This window comes from Lactuca serriola, chromosome 4, assembly GCF_051521515.1.
Source record: "Lactuca serriola cultivar US96UC23 chromosome 4, Lser_US96UC23_V15, whole genome shotgun sequence".
NCBI classification, from domain to species: Eukaryota; Viridiplantae; Streptophyta; class Magnoliopsida; order Asterales; family Asteraceae; genus Lactuca; species Lactuca serriola.
Window position 1 is genome coordinate 197,188,802 of NC_136411.1, and position 26,522 is coordinate 197,215,323.

At 33.1% G+C, this 26,522-nt stretch overlaps 1 protein-coding gene, 1 long non-coding RNA gene and 1 other non-coding gene across 3 annotated transcripts; 1 reads left to right on the forward strand and 2 right to left on the reverse strand.

Annotated features, from left to right (window-relative positions):
* Window positions 1-937: 937 nt before the first annotated feature.
* LOC145100499 (uncharacterized) lies at window positions 938-1,742 on the forward strand. The gene is made up of 2 exons (XR_013705084.1): window positions 938-1,234; window positions 1,327-1,742. It is a non-coding gene; the product is annotated as an uncharacterized LOC145100499 (long non-coding RNA).
* A 1,790-nt stretch (window positions 1,743-3,532) lies between these two features.
* Window positions 3,533-11,234, reverse strand: LOC145103120 (bifunctional aspartokinase/homoserine dehydrogenase, chloroplastic-like). The gene is made up of 19 exons (XM_079040660.1): window positions 11,080-11,234; window positions 10,825-10,986; window positions 10,283-10,353; window positions 9,817-10,191; window positions 9,649-9,737; window positions 8,270-8,573; window positions 8,140-8,192; window positions 7,456-7,670; window positions 7,301-7,388; window positions 7,116-7,229; window positions 6,932-7,030; window positions 6,614-6,808; window positions 5,565-5,647; window positions 5,261-5,486; window positions 5,032-5,177; window positions 4,807-4,942; window positions 4,625-4,708; window positions 4,040-4,132; window positions 3,533-3,950 (listed from the first exon to the last, which is right to left on the reverse strand). The coding sequence occupies exons 2-19, from the start codon at window positions 10,965-10,967 to the stop codon at window positions 3,702-3,704; spliced, it is 2,763 nt and encodes a 920-aa protein (XP_078896786.1). The 5' UTR covers window positions 10,968-10,986; window positions 11,080-11,234; the 3' UTR covers window positions 3,533-3,701.
* Window positions 11,235-25,135: 13,901 nt separating this feature from the next.
* LOC145103607 (small nucleolar RNA R71) lies at window positions 25,136-25,242 on the reverse strand. The gene has a single exon (XR_013706690.1). It is a non-coding gene; the product is annotated as a small nucleolar RNA R71 (small nucleolar RNA).
* Between the last annotated feature and the right edge of the window lie 1,280 nt (window positions 25,243-26,522).

Consider the following 26,522-nt stretch of genomic DNA (forward strand, 5'->3'; position numbering starts at 1 on the left):
CAAAGTCAACATTCTGGGTTGACTCAACTCGCCGAGTTGGCCCATCAACTCGTCGAGTTCCTTAAACCATAAAACCTTGGAATCGCGATCCAACTCATCGAGTTCCTCCTATTAACAGAATCGGGACATTTCGACCCAACTCGTCGAGTTCCTCTATGAACTCGTCGAGCTCTTCAGTCTTTTAGGCTTTCTTAATATATTAATCCATTATTCTTCGAATCTAAGTCCCAAATTTCATATCTGAGTTGAATACACATATAGGAGGGTAAAGTTTTCGACTTTACCCATTAAGACCCATCCTATAATAAATGAACTATAGCCCTAACTCAAAATGGCTTAGATTCAACTCCAAAAGTCATCAAAACTTCAAGTTAAGCTGAGGGATCATAGATTTGGACTCTAGGGACAGTTTGGTCACGTAAAGTTCTTATCTTTACTTGCATACATAGACTACTTGGCTCAAAAGGGCCAAAAAGATGGTCCACAAGTTGCATGGGACTTCCATGGCCATAAAGTTGGCACTTTTATGCCATGAAGTCCCTTAAAGACCCTAGATCTAAAGAGTTTGCCCACATGGGATGTCCAAATCCCAAAGACCAACATTCTTGGACCAAAACATGGAGAAAACCTCCTAAAAACTAGATCTAAACATACAATAGGCAAGGTAGAAGCTTGATACCTCAAATGAACTAGAAATGAAGCTCAACTTCTGGATCTACTCTTCTCATACATGTCCTTGCTCCTTCTTCAAGTATCTTCTTCTTCAAAATCACAAATAATGCACAAAAATGGCTCAAAACTTCTCAAAAGTGAATTAGGGTTTCGTGGCTAGGGTTTGGGACAAAGGAGGTTGTAGATGAGGCCAGCTTATGGGGGTTAAGGTGTTTAAATAGGGTGCAAAACTCTGAAAATTAGGGTTTCATTCTGCCAGGCCTACTCGTCGAGTTGAGGCTTCTCAAGTCGTCAAGTAGACTTCTTACCCCACGTCCCAATCCATCCCTACTCGACGAGTTTGGGGCCTCCAACTCGTCGAGTTTCTATACAAAAATGAACAAATTGCGAATTAAATACATATCAGGAACCGGGCGTTACACTTATGGCTCGAGAATAGTTCATTTATAGTCCTGGTGATTTTTGTATTTTAAGCTGGTAGGAGTTTTGCTAAGTTAATGAGGTGTAATGTGAGTGTCCTCGTTGTGGTTTTATCTAGCTATCATATGAAGCTCACAATCTTGTAAGTGTTAAATACGCAAATATATGCATACATAGTTTTATAATACATATGACAAATAAACTCTTTTATTTGTTTTATTATGAAATATATAGGAATCTATATTGCATGAAGCTCACAATCCGTGTTTCCCATGTTAAGAACTGAAAGCTGGGAACAAGAGAAAAAATCAGGAAAAAAAATATGAGAAAAAGAAAGATAGAGGGTGGGTAAAAACACTAAGGCCCTTTTCTGGTTGGAATTTGGCTTAAAAGCTTTAGAACCTGTGTAAAATCACTAGGCATGTTTACAGTATGTCCACTGATTTGTTGCCTTTTTAATTTGTTTTCTAGATTTGAGAACGTTTGGTTTGCTGTTTGTTCCCCAGGTTAGTACAGATAGATATGTTTGCGGTTTTTTACGGGTTTAGAGAACTTGCACCCCAAGTGTTTGATGTAATGTCTCAAAGAAAGAAAGTATGACCCAAGTTCACTACTCTCATCTCTTAACCTGTTATTTTTTATTGTTGTCATTTTTGATTGGTTTTTCTCACTTTTATTAGTCTATTTTTTGGTTTTTTCAATAGTTTCGAGTAGTTCAAGGGAATGATAGCTAATTAGTTGGGGATTTCAACCCTTAAAATTCTTATTTTCCTTATATGCTTCGTATGTTTTTACAGTAGATGATGGTTAACTGATAATACATCAAAGTTTGACAAAAGTCTACTATTGTAAAACAAATAGATTGTAAAATTTAACATTTAAGAAATTATGTTCCTTGTAGGTGATAATATCTATTTAGAGTATATGATTATTTAGATATGGGTTGAGAAATCAAAAGTAGTTAATTAAAAAACTGAAAGTAGAAGTTCAAAACATGATATATCCGAGCTTCTGTTGTAAATCTAAGATACAAAAGTTTTTCGATTGCTCATATATTTCTCAAATCTAATTATAAACATAAACATATCTCATATTTTTGGTTTTTACATTTATCTACCACCTCCCTTCTTAACCAGTAAGGTCGATGCAATTTGTTGCCCAATGATCTCAACTAACATGTATTTATTCTACTTTGTCATGTTTTTATTGTCTAAAATATATTCCCCTCTTGAATGTGTTAGAATGTTTAATGGTCTTTTTTTTCTATAAGATTTCTTGAATATTAGAAGAATTGTGTGCTAAGAACATTTTATGATATAATTGGTAATTTAGAAATAAATGCAAGTTTAATAATATGTTTACTCATTTTTTTTTCTTCCTATACAGTTTAGGATAAAACAATCATGATCCTTAAGTTTGTTGACATATTCAATCTAATTATTTAATTATTATTCAACTTTATGGACATGTGTTTAGAATATGTAAAGTTGCAAACTATTGGAGTAGAGCTGAAAATGCACATTCAATTGTAATGTTGTCAAATACAAGAAATAGCAATGCATTTTCATTATTTTGTTCAACATGTAACAGTACTAAACGAAAGTACTATGTTAAGGTCAATAAATATTTTAGGTTTTTTTTTCATGATCAGTTTCAGGTAATAATTTCAAATAAACCATAACTCTCAGAAATGTGGAAATTTTGATAAATCATTTGTGGTTTAACAAAATCGAAGCCCTTTCAAGGTAGAATTAGGAGTAGAAGTCATGCATTTAACCCGATTAAGTTACATGCACGACCACATAAAACAACCACTCGCTTCAAACATTACCACAAAAACACTATGTTACAACCCCCACATCCACTCCAGATTATCCACAACAGTTGATCTTACAAAACAATCGACCAAAACAATTAAATTAAATGCAATAAAATTGATTTCTACTCTGATGTAACTCTACAATAATACCAAGTGATGTCATCAACTCTACTGATAATACATCTTCCTCTTGAGACCTCATTCAGTAATAGTTGTGTTTGAAGGTTTGGATTTGTCATATCAAACTTCATTGTATTTAGTATGCCATCAAATCTCAAGATAGACAGAGAATTGAAAGGTAAGTTTTGTAATACTTTTGTTTAGTTGACAAAATAAACAAAATTGAAATTCTTGAGATTTAATTAAGTCAAGACAAATTGGTCATTCATTGATTAAAAGATCAAGGTTTTATGCTTCATTTCGTATTTTTATTATAAAGACAAAAATATCATCCACCTCCTCTTTATTTTAGTTATGATTCATTATATCAAAACATATTATCATCATCTCCCATAAGCCCTATAAATATTGTCTATCATGTGAGCATAAATTCACTCAATCTCCCATAAGCCTTATTTATCTAAATGAAACCTAATCAGCGGTATATGTATAGGCCCCACCTTCACCTAATGTGACAATTTGTTTTCAGTAAAACAAAAAAACACCATTACAACAGTGAGTTTTCCACCTAAACTAAAATCATTAAACACCTTATTGTAGATGAAACTAGGCTGGATAGTGGATTCCCCTTATTATAATATATAACCAAAATTCAAAAAAAAAAAAAAGCTTAACATGAAGGGGCACCAAGATTTGATGCGAGGCGTAACAGGTCACTAAAAACTCCACCTGCTGTAACTTCAGCTCCAGCACCCGGGCCCCGCACAATCAAAGGCTGTTTGTTGTACCTTTCTGTTGTAAAAGCAATGATGTTGTCAGAACCCGAAAGCTGTGCAAACGGATGTTTTTTCTTGTATCTTCTTAACTCCACTACTCCTTTTTGGTTCGTTACATCCACAACCCCAACGTATCTCAACACCTATATCAGTATCAGTATCAGTATCACTGTATATATATAACAAGGTAAATACAGTTAGTTATACAAGATATAAAGGAAAAGCTACTGACTTCTCCTGCTTCCTCTGCAGCTTGTTGTTTTTCAGCTATGTCTGTGTCGAAAGATGGTAGCTGCTGCAAAAACTCATCCACTGATGCAGTTGCCTGACACTCAACAAAAAAGTTTACATTTATGCTTTTGCTTAAAGCTTCCAAAATGTAAAATGAGGGTAAATTCGTCATTTCACAAATCATGCTTTTTTTAGACAGGTTTGCAGATCATATATACTTATTAGGGATGAAAAAAAAAGGTTAGATGGACCATTTTTGTAACATGAAACAAAGACAGGAGGCAAAAGTGTAATAATTTACACTATTATTTATTTATATTTTTGGTCCTTCTGTTAAGGTGTTTGTTCTTTAGCAATAACTGTCCTTATTTATGATGTTTTTAATCCGTTTCAGATAAAATGACTACTTTGCCCCTTGGGTGATTTACTTACAAATTTTTTTCTCTTACCATTATTTTCAATTGTTTGCTTTTATGCAGAGTATATTATCCTTTTTTTCAAACAATCACAGGCTTGATGTGTGTGTTTTTAAACATTAATGGTTTTTTTGTAAAAAAAAAAAAAGGTAATTAAATTAAATTCTCACCTTTAATGGATCTGGCACAAGGCTCTGAACAGGGATATCTGAAAGTTCAAGATTTAAACCACATTCTCTAGCAAGAATGATCACCTGCAATATTAGTTCACCATTATAATTTAAAATACCAAATTTTCATTTATATATTTGTATAAAAAATAAAAAATAAAAAAATAAAAAATAAAAAATACCTTTCTGGCAACATCTGTCCCAGCAAGATCATCCCTGGGGTCAGGCTCAGTGTAACCTGCTGCTTTTGCCTCCATCACTACTTCACTAAAGGCTCTTGCATCAACAAAATTGTTGAATATATAGCTCAATGTCCCACTGCAATCACATAAATAAATGTATTATTAAAATATAACGGAGGGTATAATGGTCTTTTTAACATTATATAAACAAGAAAGAGAATTCACCTGAAAATTCCTTCAATGCGTATAATCTTATCCCCTGTTTGAAGTAAATCTCGTAAAGTATGCATGATTGGAAGACCAGCTCCAACAGTGGCTTCATAAAAGTAATGAGTAAATGATTGCCTTTGAAGAGCTCTCAGCTTCAAATACTGCCATTTAATAATAATACAAACCAAACCTTCGTTAACAATGGAATGGAATGAGTGATTACATTCCATAGTTATATTGATACCTTATCAAGTGGTCCGGAATTAGCCTTCTTATTTGGGGTGATGACGTGGATTCCTTCTCGCAACCAGTCATGGTAGTGATCTGCTACATCAGTACTTGCTGTACAATCTACAATTACTGTGTTAGGAATAAAGTGATTTCCATGAACATGTTGAGCAAATTTTTCTAAATCAGCTTTTTCTCCTTTCTCCTTCTGAACTTCTTTCCATGTAGAAAGGTCAATACCCCTACATTATTATCAAATTTAAATTTAAAAATTATTAATATGTAATGATTAATGAATTTTTTAATCAAATGAAACTTACGTGTCACTCAGCAGCATTTTCTTAGATCCAAGGATACCCATCACACGTAAATCTGTGTTGGATTTTTCCTTCAGCACTGCTGCCTGCAAAAGATGTATGTTATAAATGTGCCACATCAGCGCCAACTCAGCAGATTTCTACTATAGTAACGCTTTTTCAGTACAAATCAATATAATTTAAATAACTAAATGGTGTATAATTTTTTTAATTATGCAGTGGTAGTTTATTTATAGGAAAAAAATATTAGAATGACATAAATGTTTTCAATTCATTAATTTAGAATTATAAATGAGTGCTACAAGAATTTTAATTTTTAATATTAATATATTTCAAAGTGTCGTCAAATTTCAAATTTTCTCTTCTTTACATTTATCTAAACTTTAAAAATACATTTTTTACATTTCAGAATATCTAATATATCTATTTGACACGATGTTAAACAAAATAACAACTTCTATTCTATTTTAATTAATAAACTAAAGGATTAATTTCAAAAAAGACCTTATATTTTGTGTTTTTTCCGGATTAAACCTCAAAAAAAAATTACTGAAAAAAACTTAGTATTTTTTTCATTTTTCCTGATTTGGCTCTTTTAGTCGTTTTTTGCCAAAAAATTGTAAAACGTGAGGGTTTTTTCAAGAAAAACTAAAAAAGTAGAGGGTTTATTTGGAAGCATTTAGAAGGTCAAATGTTTTTTTTGGAAAAAAAAAATACAGAGTTGAGGGCTTTTCCGAAAAAATGAAAAATACAAGGTTTTTTTCAGGCCAAAAAAAAAATTAAGCTTTAATCCGAAAACACACACACACACACAATATAAGGTCTTTTTTTAGATTAACACTAAACTAAAAGGGTAAAACTTGGCCCAGCTTTCAAATTTACAATCTAATTTAAAAAATAAAAAAAAATAAAAAAAAATAAAAAAAAAAGCTTTTGTTGAAAAGGCTCTGGTGATAAGTAAGAAGCTCTTTCATTGTTTTCAGAATGAAAAAAGCAATGCTAAGTACTTAAAATTAAGATAATAAATATAAAATATAAAATATAAAAAATACCTGTTCTCTAAGCTGATTAAGTAAAGTAGCACCAATAAGCCCAGGCCCAATAATACCCACAGCTATTGATGTTTTTGAAAGATAGAATCTTGAATGAACTGCTCTTAAGGCTCTTACACAATCTTCCTTTTTCACAACTACAGTGATGTTGTACTCAGAGCACCCTTGTGCTATAGCTCTCACATTAATATTAGCCTGAATTTCAACGAAGTAGCAAATTATTATTATAATTAACATTTAATAAATAAATATCATGTCATACTATATGTGTGTGTGTGTCTTAAATTAAAAAAAAAAAAAAAAAAAAAAAGGTGTTACCTTTGCAAGTGCATTGAATAGAGTTGCACTGACACCTGGAGTACTTGCCATTTTCTGGCCAACTGCTGCAAGAATGCTACAGTTTGGAATCACTGCCACCTGTCCCAAAAATGTAATTAACATCTTATGTAAAAAAGTAGTTGAAAGTTTTTTTTTATAAAAAGGTCAACAAAAAAGTCAACACCTGAGAAAGACGCCCTGCACTTAAAGCTTGACGAAATCTGGCCTCTAATGCCTCTGCAACTGCTTTCACTTCCTTCTCAGGAACAGCAAAGCAGACAGAATGTTCACTGCTAGCCTGAAATTAAACAATAAAAAAAGGACCAAATTACCCTTGTTATGTTTTTAGTAAAGTGATATATAAAATACCTGAGAAATCATGATGACATTAGCTCCAACATCTTTTACAGCACCAAAAATGGCACTTGCTGTACCCGGAACACCAGCCATTCCAGTTCTGATACAATAAATAAATAAATAAATAATGATAAAGTTGACAGAAAGAAAATGCAAGAAAAACTCACCCCTCAACATTGACAAGGGCCAAATTGTCAATGGTTGCAAAGCCTTTTACATATGTTACCAAATTCTTTTTGTCTTCAATTTCATTAACAGGTGATCTTGAAATCTTTGTTCCAGGTGCAGAGAGGTTGAAGATGTTTCTTATAACAATGGGAATGTCATATCTCATCACTGGAATTATAGTTCTTGGATGTAAAACATTTGCCCCAAAATATGACTGCATCATCCAAGTTATAAACAAAATTAAGGGGCAGTTTTGTCTTTTTTTTTTCACATTAAGTCATGTAGGTATAAAGTGACTGAATCATTAATGATGTAAGTGTGTTTGGATTAGTTTTTATGGTAAAAACTGTTATATAAGGAGTTTTGAAAAGTTATTGAAATCTCCTTTTTGAACAAGTTATTTTTAAAGTCCTTTTCATTTGGCCAAACACTTTTTTAACTTATTGACTTTTCAAAAAGTCAATAAGTTGTTTTTAAATGAAACACCTCTAAAATATCAAATGACCATTTTACTTTTAGATCAACTTTAACATGATGATATTGGAAGCACATAATTGGTGTCTTAATACATTAAGCCAGATTTTGTGCTTAACTCATTAAGTTAAAAAGAAACAGCTTCTAAGAAGACCCAAAAAGGGTATGATTATAATTTATAAAACAGAAAGAGAAGAATAAGTTTTTACCATTTCCCATGCCTCTTGATAAGACAAGTTATTCAAGATCACAGCCTCACTAACTGCAAAAGATTTTGTTTGTTTGTTGTTGAGAAAGATTTCAAGTTAATCTGAATAAAAAGGTAAAAAGATTCTGCACCTTTTCTAGGGTCTGCACTGTAGACACCATCAACATCTGTCCAAATGGTGACCTGGCGAGCCCTAAATAAAGCACCCATGATAGCAGCAGAGAAATCACTTCCATCTCTTTTTAAAGTTGTGGGGATATTTTGAGGGGTGCTAGCTATAAAACCAGTAGCAACAACTGCCTTTGAAGGATTTTGTGAAAGCCACTTCTCAAGTCTTTTTTCTGACTCAGTGTAATCAGGGTCAACTTGATTAGATCCAGCAGGTGTCACAATCAGGACATCCCGTGTGTCCATCCAGTTACAATCCACCCCACCCTGATAGAGGAAGAAACAAATATTTTTTTTTTAAAAAAAAAATAGAGATTTTGATGGAATTATGGAAATGGAATTCAAGATTCCATTCCATGGCCGAATGGATGGAAATCAGTTCTATTGATTTCCTTCAAATTCCATGGTTGATGGATTTGAACATTCCGAGGGGTGGACGGAAGGAATTCAATTATTTTTTCTACTTTTATTGAAAGACCAAAATGCCCTTTTTATAGGCGATAATCACAGAAATGACCAAAATCGTAGGGTTTCTTTAACAAATTTACCACCTTTTTGACCCTTACAGCAACTCATTTCGATTATAGATTTTGTGAATTGAGAAATCATTTTATAAAGGGTTAATCACATAAAAAACCTTATATTTTGTGTTTTTTTCCGGATTAAACCTCATAAAAAAAATTGCCTGAAAAAGACCTTGCATTTTTCCTGATCTAGCCTTTTAGTTATTTTTTTCCAAAAAAATGTAAAATGAGCTGGTTTTTTTGAGAAAAATTGAGGATTTATTTGGAAGCAATTAGAATCTTGAGGGTTTTTTTTGGAAAAAAATAGACAAACTTGAGGGTTTTTTTGGAAAAAAAAATGAAAAAATACAAGGTCCTTTTCAGGCAAAAAATAAATGTGAGGTTTAAACCGGAAAAAAAAAATATAAAGTATTTTACGAGATTAACCCTTTTATAAATGGTCCCCACCACAAAAAAAATAAATAACAAGAAGATTTTAAAAGAAAATTTAAAGAATGATATTTTATGAAATGTATCATATTTTACAAATTGGTAATGCCATTTCACAAAATAAAAATCGAAAACATTTTTTCTAAAAAAAGGATCTTGTAGCTTTTGTAAGTAAAAGTAATTTCGCAAATTTTTAAAATTCCACAAATGACTCTTTGAAATAAGAGGTCATGTTTTATATTGGCCAACCCATTTTGGTCATTTTTGTAATTATCCCTATATATAATAAAAATATAAGCTATAAGTGAAAATTTAGAAATTATTCAGTTCTTATTACATTCATTCCACTTATATTTCAAGTATATTCAACAGAAAAAAAAAAACCACACCTTTCTGAGGACAGATGACAATATCTGAGCAGACCATAACTCTCCATGACCAACAACAAAATCGGAAAAAGATTCTGTCACGTGTCCAGCTGAATGAAAAAAAGAAAATAATTACTTAAACACATAAAAGAAAGGAAATTAGCAAAACAGGTAAAAAAAAGTAAAAACCTATATAAATAGCACGTAGCATTGCTTTGAGATTACTGATGTCAATGCTCAAAATAGACAAGAAACTAGCAAGCTCCTCCCCATCAAGCAGATCAAGTGCAGTTGCCTTGTGTTTTTCAAAAACAGCATCAAGTGCCAATTCATATGAATCATCACGTGATTGTGCTTTTTCAATAAGATCATACATCATATCTGTAACTTTAGACATTGCAGACACAACAACCAGCTTTCTTTCAGAATTATCTTCTGTAACAATCTTGGCAACATTATAGATTCTTTCAGAAGTTCCCACACATGTGCCACCAAATTTATGGATTGACCAAGTGTCACCCTTGACAACTGAAGGTGTGACAGGGAGTTCGGTTGTTGAAACATCTGATAAAATGATAAGAGGAAAAAGAACAAATGAAATAGGCGAAAAAGAATAGCAGAAAACATGTGAGAAAAAGGTGAATGAAAGGTGGACCTGTTGTCACCGAAGCAGAAACTTTGAAGTTGAAGGACTCTCTTCTTTCCAAATGTGAAGGAAAACCTGCTCTGAATTGCAAGTTACATGCATAACTTTAGAACTTTAACAGCAGCTAAAGAGGAGTTCAAAGGGAAGTGAAAAAGAAAGTGTGTATAGATTATATAAACACTCAGAAAGAGGTTGAAGAATAGTATATTAATAAGTGCAACAAAATCTGTTGCGAAAGCATGTCTCAAAGAGGCAAAAAACTCACATATGTAGAAACAACCTTAATTACCTTGAGAATTGAGATTATACTCATTTCAAGAACAATGAACACTTGAAAATATGCATTGGTTTGTGATGCAACTTCCAAAAGTAGCCTTAAGAGAATGGTATACACCTAAGGGATATGAATAGGTCGTTTTTTCAAAAGGTTACATGCATAATTTTAACCGAGAAACACCTATGTAACTGGTTCTTTGGTTGCAATTATGCAGTAAGATAATTTTAACCGAGAAACACCTATCAAATAACAAAGTCATAAGTGAAATACTTACTTGTAAGTCAAAGTGCGTTGAAGGAGAGAGGATGCATTCGATAAGCAAACCCTAGAATTTGTCTCTGAGGTTGTTTCATGTGCTGATAACTGCGAGTAGACTCTAGGTAAATATGATGATGAAATTGGAGTCGAGAATGCCATTCTTTCTCAACAACCAAAACTGTAACAAGAAGATAAGAAGGTGGAGGTGAATCAGTAAGGTATTGTTTGGCGATTGTTAGATTGATGTTGTAGATTTTCAGAATGCACTTACAGCTACTAACAGAAGCCCGACCAGAGGAAGACGGCGAGTGAGCAGCAAAAAGCCGATTGCTGATCTTACATATAAACCCTAAAACTTCTATAAAAATACTGCTTATCCAGCCTCCAGTTATCTTATGTCTTTGTCTCACATAAATAAGAGGGTCACAAATGTAATAATCAAGGGACCAGATTATGTCTTACCAGAGTTCATCAAACACCACAATTTTTATTTCCTGAAATGAATAAAAACATTAAACATGTGCTGTGACACGTACAAGATTTGAATTTCTGTATGAGTAAGTTACCGTTTTGTCCCCTTCGGTTTGGTCCACTTTACATTTGTAGTCCAAGTTTTTTTTTTTTTTGACATCGCTCATCACTTTGGTTTCCAAAAGTTTAACCGGTGGTCCATTAGACTAACTCCTCCAAGATTTTTCGTTAAGGGAGGTGATTCTTCCCCTGATTTTTTTTATTCATCCACATAACTTGATACTTATTTGACAATTATACCCTTTATTAAATATAAACTGTATTTAGAAATTTAATTATTTTTAAACCCGACACTTCTTCTTCCTCACAAACCTCGTTCTTCCACTTTCCTCCTTAATTTGATGTTGTGATCTTCAATCATCTTCGGCCCTATGTATGTCTGAAGGACCAGAATGCAGAATGCAGTGACCGGAGAGATTTAGTCTTAACATGACTGACTAGAAACATTTTTCGTGAAGATTTTGTGTGGCCCTCGAGAACCCGTTGAACCACGCCCTAAATTATTTGGGTAATATAGTTGACTCGAGTGTGTTAGGCGTGTTATCTACCTTGACACAGACGCCATTTTAGTGGACGATATACAGAAACTACTAAACATCAATCTGCTAAACAATTGCATCATCGGGGCTCCGAAATAAAGTCCTACAAACTTAACAAACTACTTCACAGACAACTTTTGGTCCAACCCGGAAATGTCACGCACATTCAGGTTACTTGTACACCGGCGTAATGGTAATGGATCTGAGAAATCGGCGAAAAGGGAACAACCATCGGAAATCCAAATAAGAGAAATAGGGGATCTACGAACTGGTTCGTTGCTGCCGGTTCTCCTAGTGTTTGCCTGAAATATTGAATCGATTGATCACCAGTGGAACCAACATAGTTTCGGAAGGGAAAATGTGAAGCATAGCTGTCGGTCACTACATTCCAAGTGAATTCATTAGATTGCAACGAAATGAGGAAGATTTGAGCCTCATGAATGTGTTGTGGGTTGCGTCTTGGTTTGGAAACTGAAACAGCCCAGCTCCTAAAAAGCCTAGGAATAATTAAATTAAAATACACTAAACAATTAAGTAAAGGGTATAATTGTCAATTATTAATAAAGTCTGTGGATGGATGAAAACAAGTAGTGGAAATATCAGCGCCCTTTCGTTAAGTATGAGTAAAATGACGAGATTGCCTGATTTATTTTGACATTTATTCATAAATAGGGACGATTTTTATAATTATTAGAAATAGCAACACAAAAAGAGGCTTGTTTGGGATTTTGCTTATTTAACTTTAAAAATGTAATTGGGTAAAAATATTTATTAACTTATGACAGTAGGAAAAATGAATTTTTAAAAAAACATTTGGATTAGCTTTTGTAACTGCAAAAGTCAACAAATCAATATATTGTTTTTTAAAAAATGTTTAGCTTAACTTATAATGTAAAATGACAAATAAATCAAATAAGTCAATAATTTATTTATTAGGGAGTTTTGAGGGTATAAAATATCATTTTATTTTTAAAAAGCCAAAGGCTATTCAAAAAGTCACATTTCCTTTACTTTTCCATTTCTCTTTTTTTAAGCTTTCGAAGAAGCCAAATTGAAAAGCATTTTTCTCCTAACCGAACATTTTTTAACTTATTGAGTTTTTGGAAAAGACCATAAGTCAATAAGATATTTCAAAAAGCAATCCCACACACCCTATATGTATATCACATGTCTATCTTTCTCTCACCTTTTGCAACAATAAAAATAAATATAGTATAGAGGTGGTAACAGCTGCTCTTTCTCACCTTTTGCAACACCATGAAACCCACTACTCTCTCTCCCCCCTACAACTTGCCCATAGCATCGACATTCCTCATTTGTTGACTTTTATTTTTGATATATAATGTATGGTTTTTGTCACAGCTAGCATTTTCAGCTAGGAAATTATGTCCTCATGTAAACATCAACTATTGTAAGACTTGTGCTAACACATTAAAGTTTACATTAAGGTTCCTAATGAACCATGTATTGTTATAATACAAAGCCTTTATATCTCTCTATCTCTCCTAAATCTCTCTATATATCTCAAATCTCTCTATGTATCTCAGATCTCTCCCAAATCTCTCTATGTATCTCAAATCTCTCTATGTATCTCCCTTAGTCGAAAACAACTCAAAATGAAATGAGAAAACTCAAAAGAACAAGCCCATTCCGGAATACACTATTCATTCTCAGAGCCTTTTTTCCTAGTTCGGAACCTCCTATTTTGGAACCTCTTAAATGACTCCGGACCTTCTAAAGTAACCGGACATTTTTGCACCTAGGAGCCTCCTAACTCCGGAATACTCTCTCATCCGGACAAAATTCGCATCTGGAACTTTTGAATTGCTACAGACAATCTCGCTTCGGAAGTCCTCGTAGCTCCGGAAGCCTCGCATTCTCGGAACAGTTGTTGACCCACTTCGGAACTCATGGCCTAGCTTCGCACCTTCGGTCCGAACCTGTTGACTTCGCACTTGACTCCGGAATTTGAGGATTGACTCCGAAACTTGAGGACTGACTCCGAAACTCACCATTTGACTCCGGATTTTTAGACCATTTCGGACCTTTTCTTCATTTTAAGGTATTTTGACGTCGGAAATCCCACCAAACTCGCATTTTTCATAACTTAGACCCCTTAAACCTCTATTTTATGCCCAATTTAAGTATTTAAAACATATTTACATAAAATAATATCCAATATTTATAAAAGTATTATATTAAATCATAAAGTGATAAGTGAGTTTGACTTTATGATTTGATGTGATTCCCCCATTTCCCACGCAAATCTCAGTAAAACACATATTAACCGTAGATAACAAGGCTTTGTCCACCAGTAACCCAAGTAAGTGTCAGTTCACTCCCTTTACCCTCCTTAATAGAAACATGAATTACTCTTCCCCATATCTCGCTTCTCATATCTACTTCTCATTGATATTTATTGTTAGATGTTGTGTTAAAGTTAGTAAAATCTTCATATTTTGTTTCTCATTTATGTTGTTGTGTAAATACATTTAGGCTGTTATCGGTAATGATTAAGATGTCAATTCAAACAAGTCTAAGTCTGAGGTAACGATGAAGTATATTAAGAAATACGTTAGGATATATGGTTTTAAATATCAAAACTACTTATCTCATTCTAAATCATTTAATTTAACTTTTTAATGATATGTGTTGTTTTCTCCATTTTGTGTAATTGTATGACGAAAGCAATGATTAAAGTACGTCGTATATAATTATTAGAAGTTAAATTTGATTTTTAGTTGTTTTATATGTTATAAACCTTCTTCTAATTCTTCTATTTTTAGTTTTCTAAACTTATATGTTTATTTGTATTTTATTTTATGTTGGAATGTTTGATTGAATTGACACTTTAATGTATTGAAATACCCAACCAACATGTCATTTCCAAACTCATGTTACGTGCTTGAATTAACAAAATAAAAAATTATATGAAATTGAAAGTAAAAACTGATTTAGTTAACATTTTCAGTACATTGAAATAGATATCATGAGAACATGTATGATACTACTTAATGTAAAAAGTAGAATCAAAACAGTGGTCGTCATTGTGAAAGAATAAGTAAAAAAATTTGTAAAATATGTCCAATTGTGTTATAACATCTTAAACATACGTTATTTCTAAGACTACGGTGTATGGGTGCCAAAAAACCCCCGTTATAGATAATGTGACAGCCCAAAACGGCATGGTAATGTCATTAAAGAATCTGATAAAGTGCACTGTTTCATTCGTTCGTCACAATCTGATTACAAAGAAGAAGAATCGGAAATATATAGTCTTAACATACAACCCATAACAAACTAAACTAAAGGATAAAAGATAAACACCACTTATAAATGATAAACACAAATGATATTATCTGTATACTAGGAATAATTCAAACTCCTTTAATGGACACCGCCCCACCCCTGGTGTTATGATAAGAAATGTTATAATGACGACGGAGAGTAACATGGACATTAATCAACCAGAGCTGTTCTCTCTCTCTCTCTCTCTTTCTCTCTTTCTCTCTCTCTCTCTCTCTCTATATATATATATATATATATATATATATATATATATATATATATATATATATATATATATATATATATATATATATGAACATGATTTCCTACGTAATTAGTATAGTGTTAAAGATGATGTGACATGTGTTTTTGTGTTATATCACCACCTCTACCTAGTGTCTAAAAGTTTATGCATTTTATGCTATTATGTAGACTTTTTATTTTCCAAGTTAGGATGTGTAGTTGCGTATAGAATGTTTATATGGTCTTCACAATTTCAAAAGGCTAATATGGTTGAATTCTTGAAGTGACAAAAGAAAGACGCATGTGACATTGATAAAGTTGATCAAATTGATGTCAGAAAATTACTCTTTTTTAATTCTTAATGTCTTGTTGGTTAGGTTTTAACTTATGTTGTAAATAATGTCTTACTTTCACTTTTCAATTAATCTATTGGTTTTTCCACTTTTATTAAAAAAAGAAATTGGTATGTTAAATTAAAGAAAGTTTATACTTCCGAATCCTTCAGAGGGTCATAGCCTTGTTGGTAAGCAAGCCCATCTATGGTAAAATCCAAATTCATAAAAGATCGATAGATGTATGGAGAAGTTCGTGGATTTAAACTTTGTTCTTACAATTTACCACTATGGTTTGAACTTCATTTTAGCATTTTATGTTATTATAATATGTTTTTACATTATTTATGTTATTATAATATGTTTTACATTATTATGATAAGCTTAACCGGTATACAAGATTTACATAAAATATTAATCCATGTGAATTAAATTAGTTTTAGGCATTTCATTCATAAAAACGACTAAAATAAAAGTAAAAACAATATACAAACTTACGAAGTGGTATATTTTTTTTATAAGGACAGATATTCAAGCGATTCATTTTTCTTGTTTATTATTTTAAACCGTTTTTTTTTTTCAAAATGTGTTTGTTTCAAAACCGGTTTTTAGTTTAAGATCTTCGAACCAATATAACCGAATCTAAATTGGGTTACCCGGTAATTTTTGTTTTTATTTTTTAAATATAAATATATAAAAAAACTACAACAATTAATTAATTCTACTAAAATATATATTTGTTTTATGTTTGATTATAAATACAACAAATAAGAAAAATGGACCTCATGCAACGCCGCAAAAACCATACTATTTATTATTATTATTATTATTATTATTATTATTATTATTATTATTATTATTATTATTATTATTATTATTATTAAAGGGAGTTAAAGCCATTTTTATAAAATCATAAGTAACTAAAACATTGTTTAATAACATAACTTAAAATTAGAGTTTCAAAATCATAGTATCTCTCAAAATATAATAACCATTGGATGATGTGTACAGTCACGCATTCACTTTGTCCCGATCCCCAAAAATAGCAAAAAACATTTAAATCTACAATTGTAACCTAAAGATTAGTAAGTTCTCCAAAATACCCCACACAACAATACACATACAATTCATGCACACATGATCATTCAGTCTGACTGGACCACCTCGCACGACCTACAGTACACTGGACCATTCTCCTTGGGACTTCAGTTTAACTGGACCGCCTCATTAGGCCTACAGTGCACCTGGACTGCCCGAGTATCTTGGTCTACAACACAAAACAGGACTGTCTCAACCTAACCACAATTAAATCATCTCTATAAGTCTATCTCTCTTACTTTCACCTCTGACATCTCTCTTTTCACCTCTCCATAACTATATCTCTCCCATGTCTATCTCACCTCGGTCAGCACCATAAAGAAATCTAGTATAGAGGCCACAACAACAACTCTTTCTTACCTCTAATAATATCATGGTCTATAACAACACCCCAGTTTGGATTTTGATAAGGGATGTTTAGTTAGAAACACCTTTTATAAATTGGTTAATCTGATTTGACTACAAGTCAAATGGTCAGGTCAAAACTTTTGGTTTTTTTTAGAACATGGGTTGGTATATGTTGTTAAGAAAATCTTTGAGGGTGGAAATGTTTGGCCTCTTCAAGTTGAAACTAGATTATACAACCAGAAAAGGTAGACAAATAGGGTCACGACTACTACCAGGAAAGATCTCAATAACACTCTATGATGCCTAAGTTAGGATAAATGGTTGTTGTATTACTGATGTAGACTTAGAGATTGTAGTAGTATTATGTGTGTGTGTGTGTGTGTGTATATATATATATATATATATATATATATAGAGAGAGAGAGAGAGAGGAGATGGTTCATGTGAGAACAATGATTATTATGAGAACGTAAGAACACTTGTCAACCATTAGATCAAAATAGTGGATGGCTTCAATTTCTCTCATTAAATTAGGTAGCTTATAAAATAAAAAGAAATTAAAAACATTGTTTATATTAGAATAATGGTAAAATGGTAATAGAGCAAAAAACTAAATATGGAAATATAATTAGTTTCCTACTTTTGAAGAATATATATATATATATATATATATATATATATATATATATATATATATATATATATATTAAAGAAGTGAACATTAGGAACAGTAAAGTTCCTAAGGTGTTGGCAGAAATGGTCCCTTGGTTATAGCTTATTTTGCTGTTTGGGATTGGTTTTAATATACGGGTCTTTTAAGGAAATAATTGTATTGTCCGACACTGTATTTCATGTTTATTTTCCAGATCCTTCCACAACCTTCACCGGGTTAGCTTGTATAGTTAACCCTTTTACTTCCTAATCCTTCCATCCCCTAATCGATGCCTCCACCGCTTGCTTCCTCCTCCACATTCTCTCTCCAATCGTCGTGAATGTCGGCAACCACCAGATGAATGTCACCTTCTCCCTCCAAATACGCCAATGTTCGCTGGCCGGTGGTGCCCAACAAAAACCCTAATTGTTCATCAGCTTGATGTTCGGATTTGAACCAATAGGAAACCCTAAATTTGACTGCTAGCTAATATGGCTAAAGGAATCACTATCTTTTTTCTCCTGGGACTCGAAGATGAAGCTGGCAGAAGGTCCATGGCAACGACGCTGTCATTGGTTGATTTTTATGCGAGCTGATCGGTTCTTTCCTTTTAAATAAAGAAAACTCCATGTTTCTTGCTATTTTGTTTAATCGCAGCGTACACTACCTCTTCCTGTATCTTTCTCTCTTTACTTTTGTATATCTGCCTTCATCTATTCATATGTGTTTATATATGTTTGAATAAATGTTTGGTAAATCAGTTGATTATATTTCACAGGTTGAATCAAGTTTCATAAATTCGTGAAGCCAACTATGCTTCGGTTTCAATATTTGAATCTACTTGGAGTACCACGCCCTAATTGACCAACACATGGGATATTGACAGATGATGTCGGTATCTTCGAGTACCAATCTTGCTCAGCTTCTAGATATGATACCCATCTGGGTTTTGATCAGGTAACATTTTCTTATTTTGTAGGGATGTTGGTGCTACAGAAAGAATACAAGAAGCTTTTATAATCTGGAAGCCAAAGATGGTTTATAGGGTTTTCTGAGGTAAAGTAATTTTTTTCTTCAAATTTATATGATTCTTGGTCATCACTCTTAACATAGGTCTAGCTAATATTACCATCTGAACAGATAAATGCTCCATTTGGTTTTTTCTTGACTTAAATAATCTTCATGTTTTCAGGTCTTGGTGCTACTCTTAACGTTGCAAAACCTAAAAAAGGCTCATTTGTTGCCATTTTTGGATTTGGAGTTGTGGGGCTTGGTGTCACTTTTATGGAACTTGTAACTTTCTCAAAAAAGACTCATTCATGGCCAAAAAAGCTAATATTTTGTTTATGATCAGGCTGCTGAAGGTACGAGAATTGCAGGTGCTTCAAGGATGGTTGGTGTTGATCTCAATGCCTACAGATTTGAGCTTAGTAAGATTTTGCTGCCTAAAAATATGAATAAAAACAGTTAGATAAATGGTGAATCTCATATATTAGTGTGATTTCAACAACAAAGAAATTTGAGGTTACAGAGTTTGTGAACCCTAAATAGTACAAGAAACCAGTATGGGAAGTGATTGCAGAGATGAGTAATGGAGGAGTTGACAGGAGTGTAGAATGCAAGTCATGGAAAACTTGTGATAGTTATTTCGTTTTCTATTTTTTATAAAATCTGCAGCATGGTCGAGATATAAATGCTACAGATCTTACTAGACAAACAACATTATATTGGAGTGTTGTTTGAGGAGCTATACAAGTTGCAGAGCTTTTGATTATAGAAGTTGGTCAGATTAATGTTGTTGATATGTATGGATATCAGGTTTGTATCTTCTTATCACATTATTCAAAAACAAAATTCAATTCAAAAAATAAATCTTACACGTAATCATTTACTAAAATTTGGGTTTTTTCTTACAAACAACTCATGTTGCTGCTCAATATGGTCAAACATCCTTCATTTATGACATTGTCACGAAGTGGAATGCAGACATGTATCTTCCTTGATAATGACAGAAGAAGCTCTTTGCATTAGTACACTAAATTGGATGCTTTACATTTAACATTTCTTCTAACATTTGATACGAGGGTATTTACATAATTTTGCAGGGTTGCATATAAAGGCTTTGGAGACTGTATCAGACTTATTCTATTTCTGGATGCATATAAGGAAACTTAGAGGCATGTACAATACTTGTGCAAGAAGGAAAGAAAGAGGATTTAATGGTGACTGATAACACTGGTCTCACACCAGCACTGCTTGCGTCTGATAAAAACCATAGACAAGTTGCTTTTCCTTGTAAGGGTATTTTTGTAAATACACATTTTTTTACTACTTTCTCTTTTAATAACTTTTTTTTTCTGATTTTGTTAAGTTAATGCTAAGAGGATGTTGGATAAACTTTGGGATGAAAACATAAATAGTGGGATGGAAATAGTATCGTACATATACTTTCAAAACTAGGATTAGCACAACACTTCTATATGTAATAATTGTGCTAATTTTGACCTATATTAGTTCCATCATTATGACTATTGGCAAGTGCAAGATTGGTATTATTTTATCGGTGTAGTTGGTATGTCGTATACTTAGTTTTAACTATTTATCTTTTTATTTTTTGGATATTTAATTTTAATATTTCAACTTACGGGTGGTTTATTGCTTTTTGTAGTAAAGATCCAGGTTATGTTAAAACAAACAGACATGATTCACAAAATATGAAAGATGATGTAAGTCTTTTGTTGATTTTCATTATATAACTAAATTCTTTATTATTGTTGGAGTTTTTTTAATACTAATACCCGATATCGTACCGATACCGATACCGATACGTTTCTTATTGTTTTAAATAAATTTAATTTGTTCGTTGTCGGCATTTATTTAAAATTTATGTTAATATTCTGAGAGTCCTTGTATGCTAATAACTATGCTAATAAATATTTAATCAATGCTTCTTAAGACACTCTTATAGCAGAGTTGAAATTTTTGTTGCCAACTTAGTTTACAAGTTTTTTTTTTTACATTTTATAATATAGAAGACAATAAAATGGTTTTATTTTGTAATTTCAGGTACATAGGGCAGTTGATGCTTGTAAGAGTGTCTTAAGAGGGTTTCATATCAAAAAGATACGCGCTCATGAATTGGACTAGCTGAGTGAGTTGTGCATATTAAATAAGAAGCAAAAATACGGATTTCACCCACGATTGACTCCGAGAGGCTAAACAGATCTTCCTAATGAAACATAAACCTGAAAGTAGGTGATAGCTCATTTGCAGGCTACTTCTGTCTATAGAACGGTGATATTTTTTTACCAAAAAGGAAAAAAAAAAGATTACGTGTGAATGTCATTAACTTTTAGTTTACTTAATTGTAGAAAAAATTACATGTTTTGCTATGAGTTTACCTCATTTTTGTAGTTATGTTTTCTACGGGTGTGGTTTGGTGTGGTTTTTAGTCAAAACCAAACCGCAAACCGCAAATGCGGCTGTTGCAAGTATATCGTTCGGTTTGGTTTATAGACGGTGTGGTTTTTTAGTTTTTTAATGCGGTTCGGTTTTTATTGGTTGCAATTCATTTTTACAATACGTAACCTCGATGTCTTTTTTGGGTGCAATCTTACAAAAATCGCAAGCAATAAGAACCGGTTTTTCCTTCAAAAAAGATAACCCATCTTTTCTATAAAAAAATACATGGATATGAAATTTAAGTTTGCATCTTTCATTCCAAGTTTGTTCATAAACAATAGATGTTATTTTTTGGATTATCCCGTGATAAATAAATTGTATGATGCTATTAGAGTCTTCTATGATGATTGATGCCATAGTGCACAATTGCATCCAAAAAAATGTCAATAGGATAATAATAGAAAATATGTTTTCTTTTCTTCAGGTGGCTTTATTCAAGTTATGAAGAATGAGATTTCGACTCGAAGCATCTTCTCACACCAGTGATCTCTCTACAGCAGCCAATACCTCCAACGGACGTCAATCTCGCTCTGCCTCCGCCACTCCACGTCACCGTCGTCGCCGTCGTCGGTTCATCAGGTATCGTTCCATCTCTTTTCATCCTTCTGTTCTTGGCTCTTATGTTATGTGATTCTTCTGTCTTTTGTCTCGTTTTTCTTTTTTTATGTCTTCTCAACTTGTATTATCACTTTAGACTCCATTAATAGTGAAATCCCATCTACCATTTTGTCAATTAAAAACTTCAATGTTGTTGATTTCTCAAATAACTTATAGTTTTCCTACCTTTATGTTTTAAAATCAATCTTAAAATCAACATGGGATTAATTGTTAAGAATTTTGAGAAACTCTGAAAACCCATTTGATTTCTGATGGCGATAATGGGAGGGATATGAACTTGGTGTTGAATTTCGTAGGTAGACTATATTTTTTTAAGAATGAAAATTAGTATACATATTTGACATAAGTAGAGTACCTTTTAACATATGAAGTATGTGATGTTCTGATCATAATAACATCAATTCCCCTTTTAACATATGAAGTATGTGATGTTCTGATCATAATAACATCAATTCCCATAACAATGAGACTTGAATGCATTAGAATGTTGTACTCTATGCTTGAAAATGAGTATGTTTGATGTCATCAAAGCATGTATTGTCAGTGTTGTTGATTTTGTAACATGCTTCTAGTGTAGTGCTTTTATTCAATTTTGTTTCTCGATCAACATCATGTTATTTGTCATCAGCTTTAGATTCATTTGCATCAAATGTTTCTATTTTATGTTGTTTGTCTAACATGTTGTAATCCATAAATATGAATCATGAAGTTTTTTATTTTTAGTTTTTTAAGTGGATTCTTTCATAGACTTAATTTATAAAAGTTATTATATATAGTTTGTCTAAATGGGAGACAAACTACAACGCTCGAACGAGCAAGTAAAATGTTTATTAGATACGTGATATGTGCATATTTAGCTATTTACTTCGTATGGAATTTTATTATTTAATGGCTAATTTATTGCAATTAATGGACAAAAGGTACTTAATTATGTTTAAATTGTATTTTTAGTCCAAAAGATGTGCTTGGAAGCAAAAGGAAGCAGGAGATACAATCGGAAGTTCGGGAATTGAAATAAAGAAGAAAAGTAACAAAAACAAGAAGAACTCGGCCAGTCAATGCCTGACTCGACGAGTCGAATCGAAGGTTCGCGAAGCCATAGAAGTCCTTGTCGTACACTGATTTTTAATGAGGGACTCGGTGAGTTGGAACCTGGACTCGACGAGTCAACTCTGTTTCCAGTAAATTAAAAATAGGGACTTTGAGACCGAGACCAAAGACTTCTGTAGAACCCTAGGAGGCTAATCTGCGATTGAGAACATGGTGGAAGCTCTGGAAAGTGAAGAATCAACCCTACATTCGATTTTGAGTAGGATTAAGGCAAATTCAAGTTTATTCTTATTTAATCTTTTGGTTGAATCATGTTTGAACTAATTAAATTCGTTTTTGAGTTTGATTTTACAGTAATTATGAACTAAAACCCTTATCTTCTGTTTAGGGTAGATGATTTTGTGAATATGGATTGATTTTATGGTTAGGATTAATTTAATTTGGTAATATTTTTTTTTGTTAAGCTTGTTAAAGAACTTTATGTGTTAACAACAACTATTTTCTGTTAATAAATAAGTAATTAAGTTGCATGAACATCTCTTAGTTGCTAAGCTCATATGATTTATGTGAAAACATAGTTATATGCCTAGGAATAGCGAATGTGAAACTAGGGTTAACTAGAAAATAGGTAACTAAATGTGTGAGCTTGTATGACGAACCATCATCAAGAGGTTAAACGACCAATTTGATTAACGACTACAAGTCTTACTTAACCCGAATTAATAAACTAGGAAATTCATTAATTTATACAACTGGTCACTGCTTGAATTAATCTGTTTCTAAGGATTAGCAATAGCGAACGTGAACCTAATCATCTTAATCGGTAGCCAATTACACTTAATCCAAAGCATTTACCATAAATCAACCATAGGAAGAAAAGATTTAGACCTAAATAGAAGTATCCTTAATTATTGAGTTTAGTGATTTTTGTTGCTTTAGCTTTTAGTTATTTAGTTTAAGTCTTAGTTAAATATTTAAGTTTCTAGTCTTGTAAAACTAGAGAAAACCCTAATTTCTATTACTTGTTCTTAGACGATACTAGTGATTAGTTTAATTTCCGTTCCCTGAATTCAATACCCCACGTATCTAACTATACCACAATTGATAGGTCTACTGTCTTTTTGTGTCTAATTCATAACTAAAAAGTATGATAAAATTTAGTTCGTTTCACACACATCAAGTTTTTGGCGCCGTTGCCTGGGAATAGTTCAAAAATTAATTATAATTTCTAGTTTTATCGATCCTTTGTGTGAGATCCATCTTGCAAAAAGTTATTTCTTAAGTAATTCAGTTATTAGGTTAAGTTTTAATATTTTTCTATTTTTAGAATTTTAGTTAAAAAAATTTCTGTTTTAGCCTTGAACTCGCCGAGTGCAGTCGAAGCTACTCGGCGAGTCCATAGCTGATTTCCAGTTTCATTTTTTATTTTATTTTTGTTCTTTTTACGTGTGTTTAAGGTTTGATTGCAGGTATTACATAACCCGAGGATCCAACACACCTTTGGTTCCTCCATTTGAAGACCTGGAATCCGCTCTTAGGAAAAACAAGGTTAAAGTACTTGAAGACATAACCCGCCAAAGAAATCACCTTTCAAGGACCTTAAATCAGTCTTTGGGAGGAAGAAAAGCAAAAAAAACAGGTGATTCTAGCAGTCAAAAGAGCGAAGGAAGCAACCTTGGGAATTTTGGAGACGATACATTCCACAAAGAAACCAAATTTGAGTATAATTACGAATCCGAATACGAAGAAGGAAGCGATCTAGAAGGAGAACTCGACAACACCATGGCTAACATCGATGAAGTTCCCATGGGAGAATGGAAGAAAAGGATATGTGACGATACCGTCCCAGGACTCGTGCAACCCGCAGTTCCTGCGACTACCACCTTTGAACTTAAAGGCAACATACTTGCTCAACTTAAGGAGATCCCATTCTACGGGAAGGATCATGAAGACACATACAAGCACCTAGACGATGTCAACGATATAGTCGACTACTTTAATGTCCCCAATGTGGCTCGCGACATTGTTTTACTTTGTATGCTACCAGTCATGTTCATGGGAGCTGCAAAAGATTGGCTGAAATCACTCCCTCCCGGATCCATCCCTACATGGGCTAAAATGAAAACTGAATTTATAGACCAATTTTGCCCTCCCTCAAAGATAGCCAAGTTGAAGAAAGCCATAGCCAATTTTGAACAACAAGTTGGAGATTCACTTTATGAGGCATGGGAGAGATACAAAGGCTTACTAAGGAACTTCCCACTTCATGATTTAAATAGTCAACAAGAGGCCTCCATCTTCTACGATGAAGTAAATGTAACAACTAGACAACTCCTTGATTCACAAGGACCTCTTACAAAGAAAGCACCCCCGGTGATAAAAGAACTAAATGAAGAATTCTCTAACCACTTTAGAGAATATCATAACCCAAGGAATGAACTAAGTCGAGGGGTGGTGAACTCAGTTAATGATAGCATGGCAGCAATGATGGCTAAGTTGGAGAATTTGGATCGAAGAATAAGTAAGATGGACCAATCCATCAATGCCATTAGGGTGGGTTGTGAAAACTGTAGAGGGCCTCACCTCACTAAAGATTGTGATCTTGACGAGAACGGGAACCAGAAAGTGCAAGTGTGCTATTCAAGTGGTGATTGGTATAATGACAATCGGCGAAAACCCAAGAAAGAATGGATACCATATGATGAGTACAAAAAGGAAAAGGAGGAAAAATTTAAGCAAAAAGAGAGAGGCTTTTATCAAAAGGAGGAACCGGTGCTAGAGAAGAAATCTGATTTGGAAGATGTGTTTACAAGATTTGTAGCAGTGTCCGAGAAAAGGCACAATGATACCGACGCTGAAATGAAGGAGCAACGAAATATGCTTAGAGAGCACCAAGCTATGATGATAGATCAACAAAATATGCTTAGGAATTACCAAGCATCCATTCATAACACTGAAAAACAACTATGCCAATCTTGCACAACAAATCAACCAAAGAGCACCCGATGAACTTCCTAGCAATATCGAAAAAAATCCAAAAATGGCACATGTGAAAGAAATAACAACAGATTCTGAGAAATTTTCACTCCTCTGACCCCTATCCAGAAGAATCCCAACAAGGTGCAAACAGAAGAAGCAAATAACTGGGAATCGAGTCAACCTGACTCGACTCGCCGAGCCGCAAACAAGGACTCGACGAGTCCAAGACCTGATGACAAAAACAACTTTCTTTTGAAACCTTACCAGCCCCCTTTGCCATTTTCGAGCCGAGCCATACCTGATGAGCAGATTCAAGAATATAGGAGGTTTATGGAGCATATAAAGGCACTCCAAGTGAATATTCTGTTTGTTGAAACGATAGTTCAAACACCAAAATATGCAATTTTGCTTAAAAGCCTCTTTACAACTAGAAGAAATATGGAAGAAGTTTCTGAAATAATGTTGAATGAACTGCCAGAAAAGAGGGGCGATCCGGGAAGCATCACCATACCTTGTCAATTTGGGAACCTAATGAACACACGAGCGTTGACTGATTCAGGGGCAAGTATTAATA

Coding starts and splice junctions, on each gene's coding strand:
- LOC145103120 (XM_079040660.1), bottom strand. CDS start 10,967: ATGGCATTCTCGACTCCAATTTCATCATCATATTTACCTAGAGTCTAC. Junction 10,192..10,282: donor TTCTGCTTCGGTGACAACAG/GTCCACCTTTCA, acceptor TCATTTTATCAG/ATGTTTCAACAACCGAACTC. Junction 8,193..8,269: donor CAGTGCAGACCCTAGAAAAG/GTGCAGAATCTT, acceptor AATCTTTTGCAG/TTAGTGAGGCTGTGATCTTG.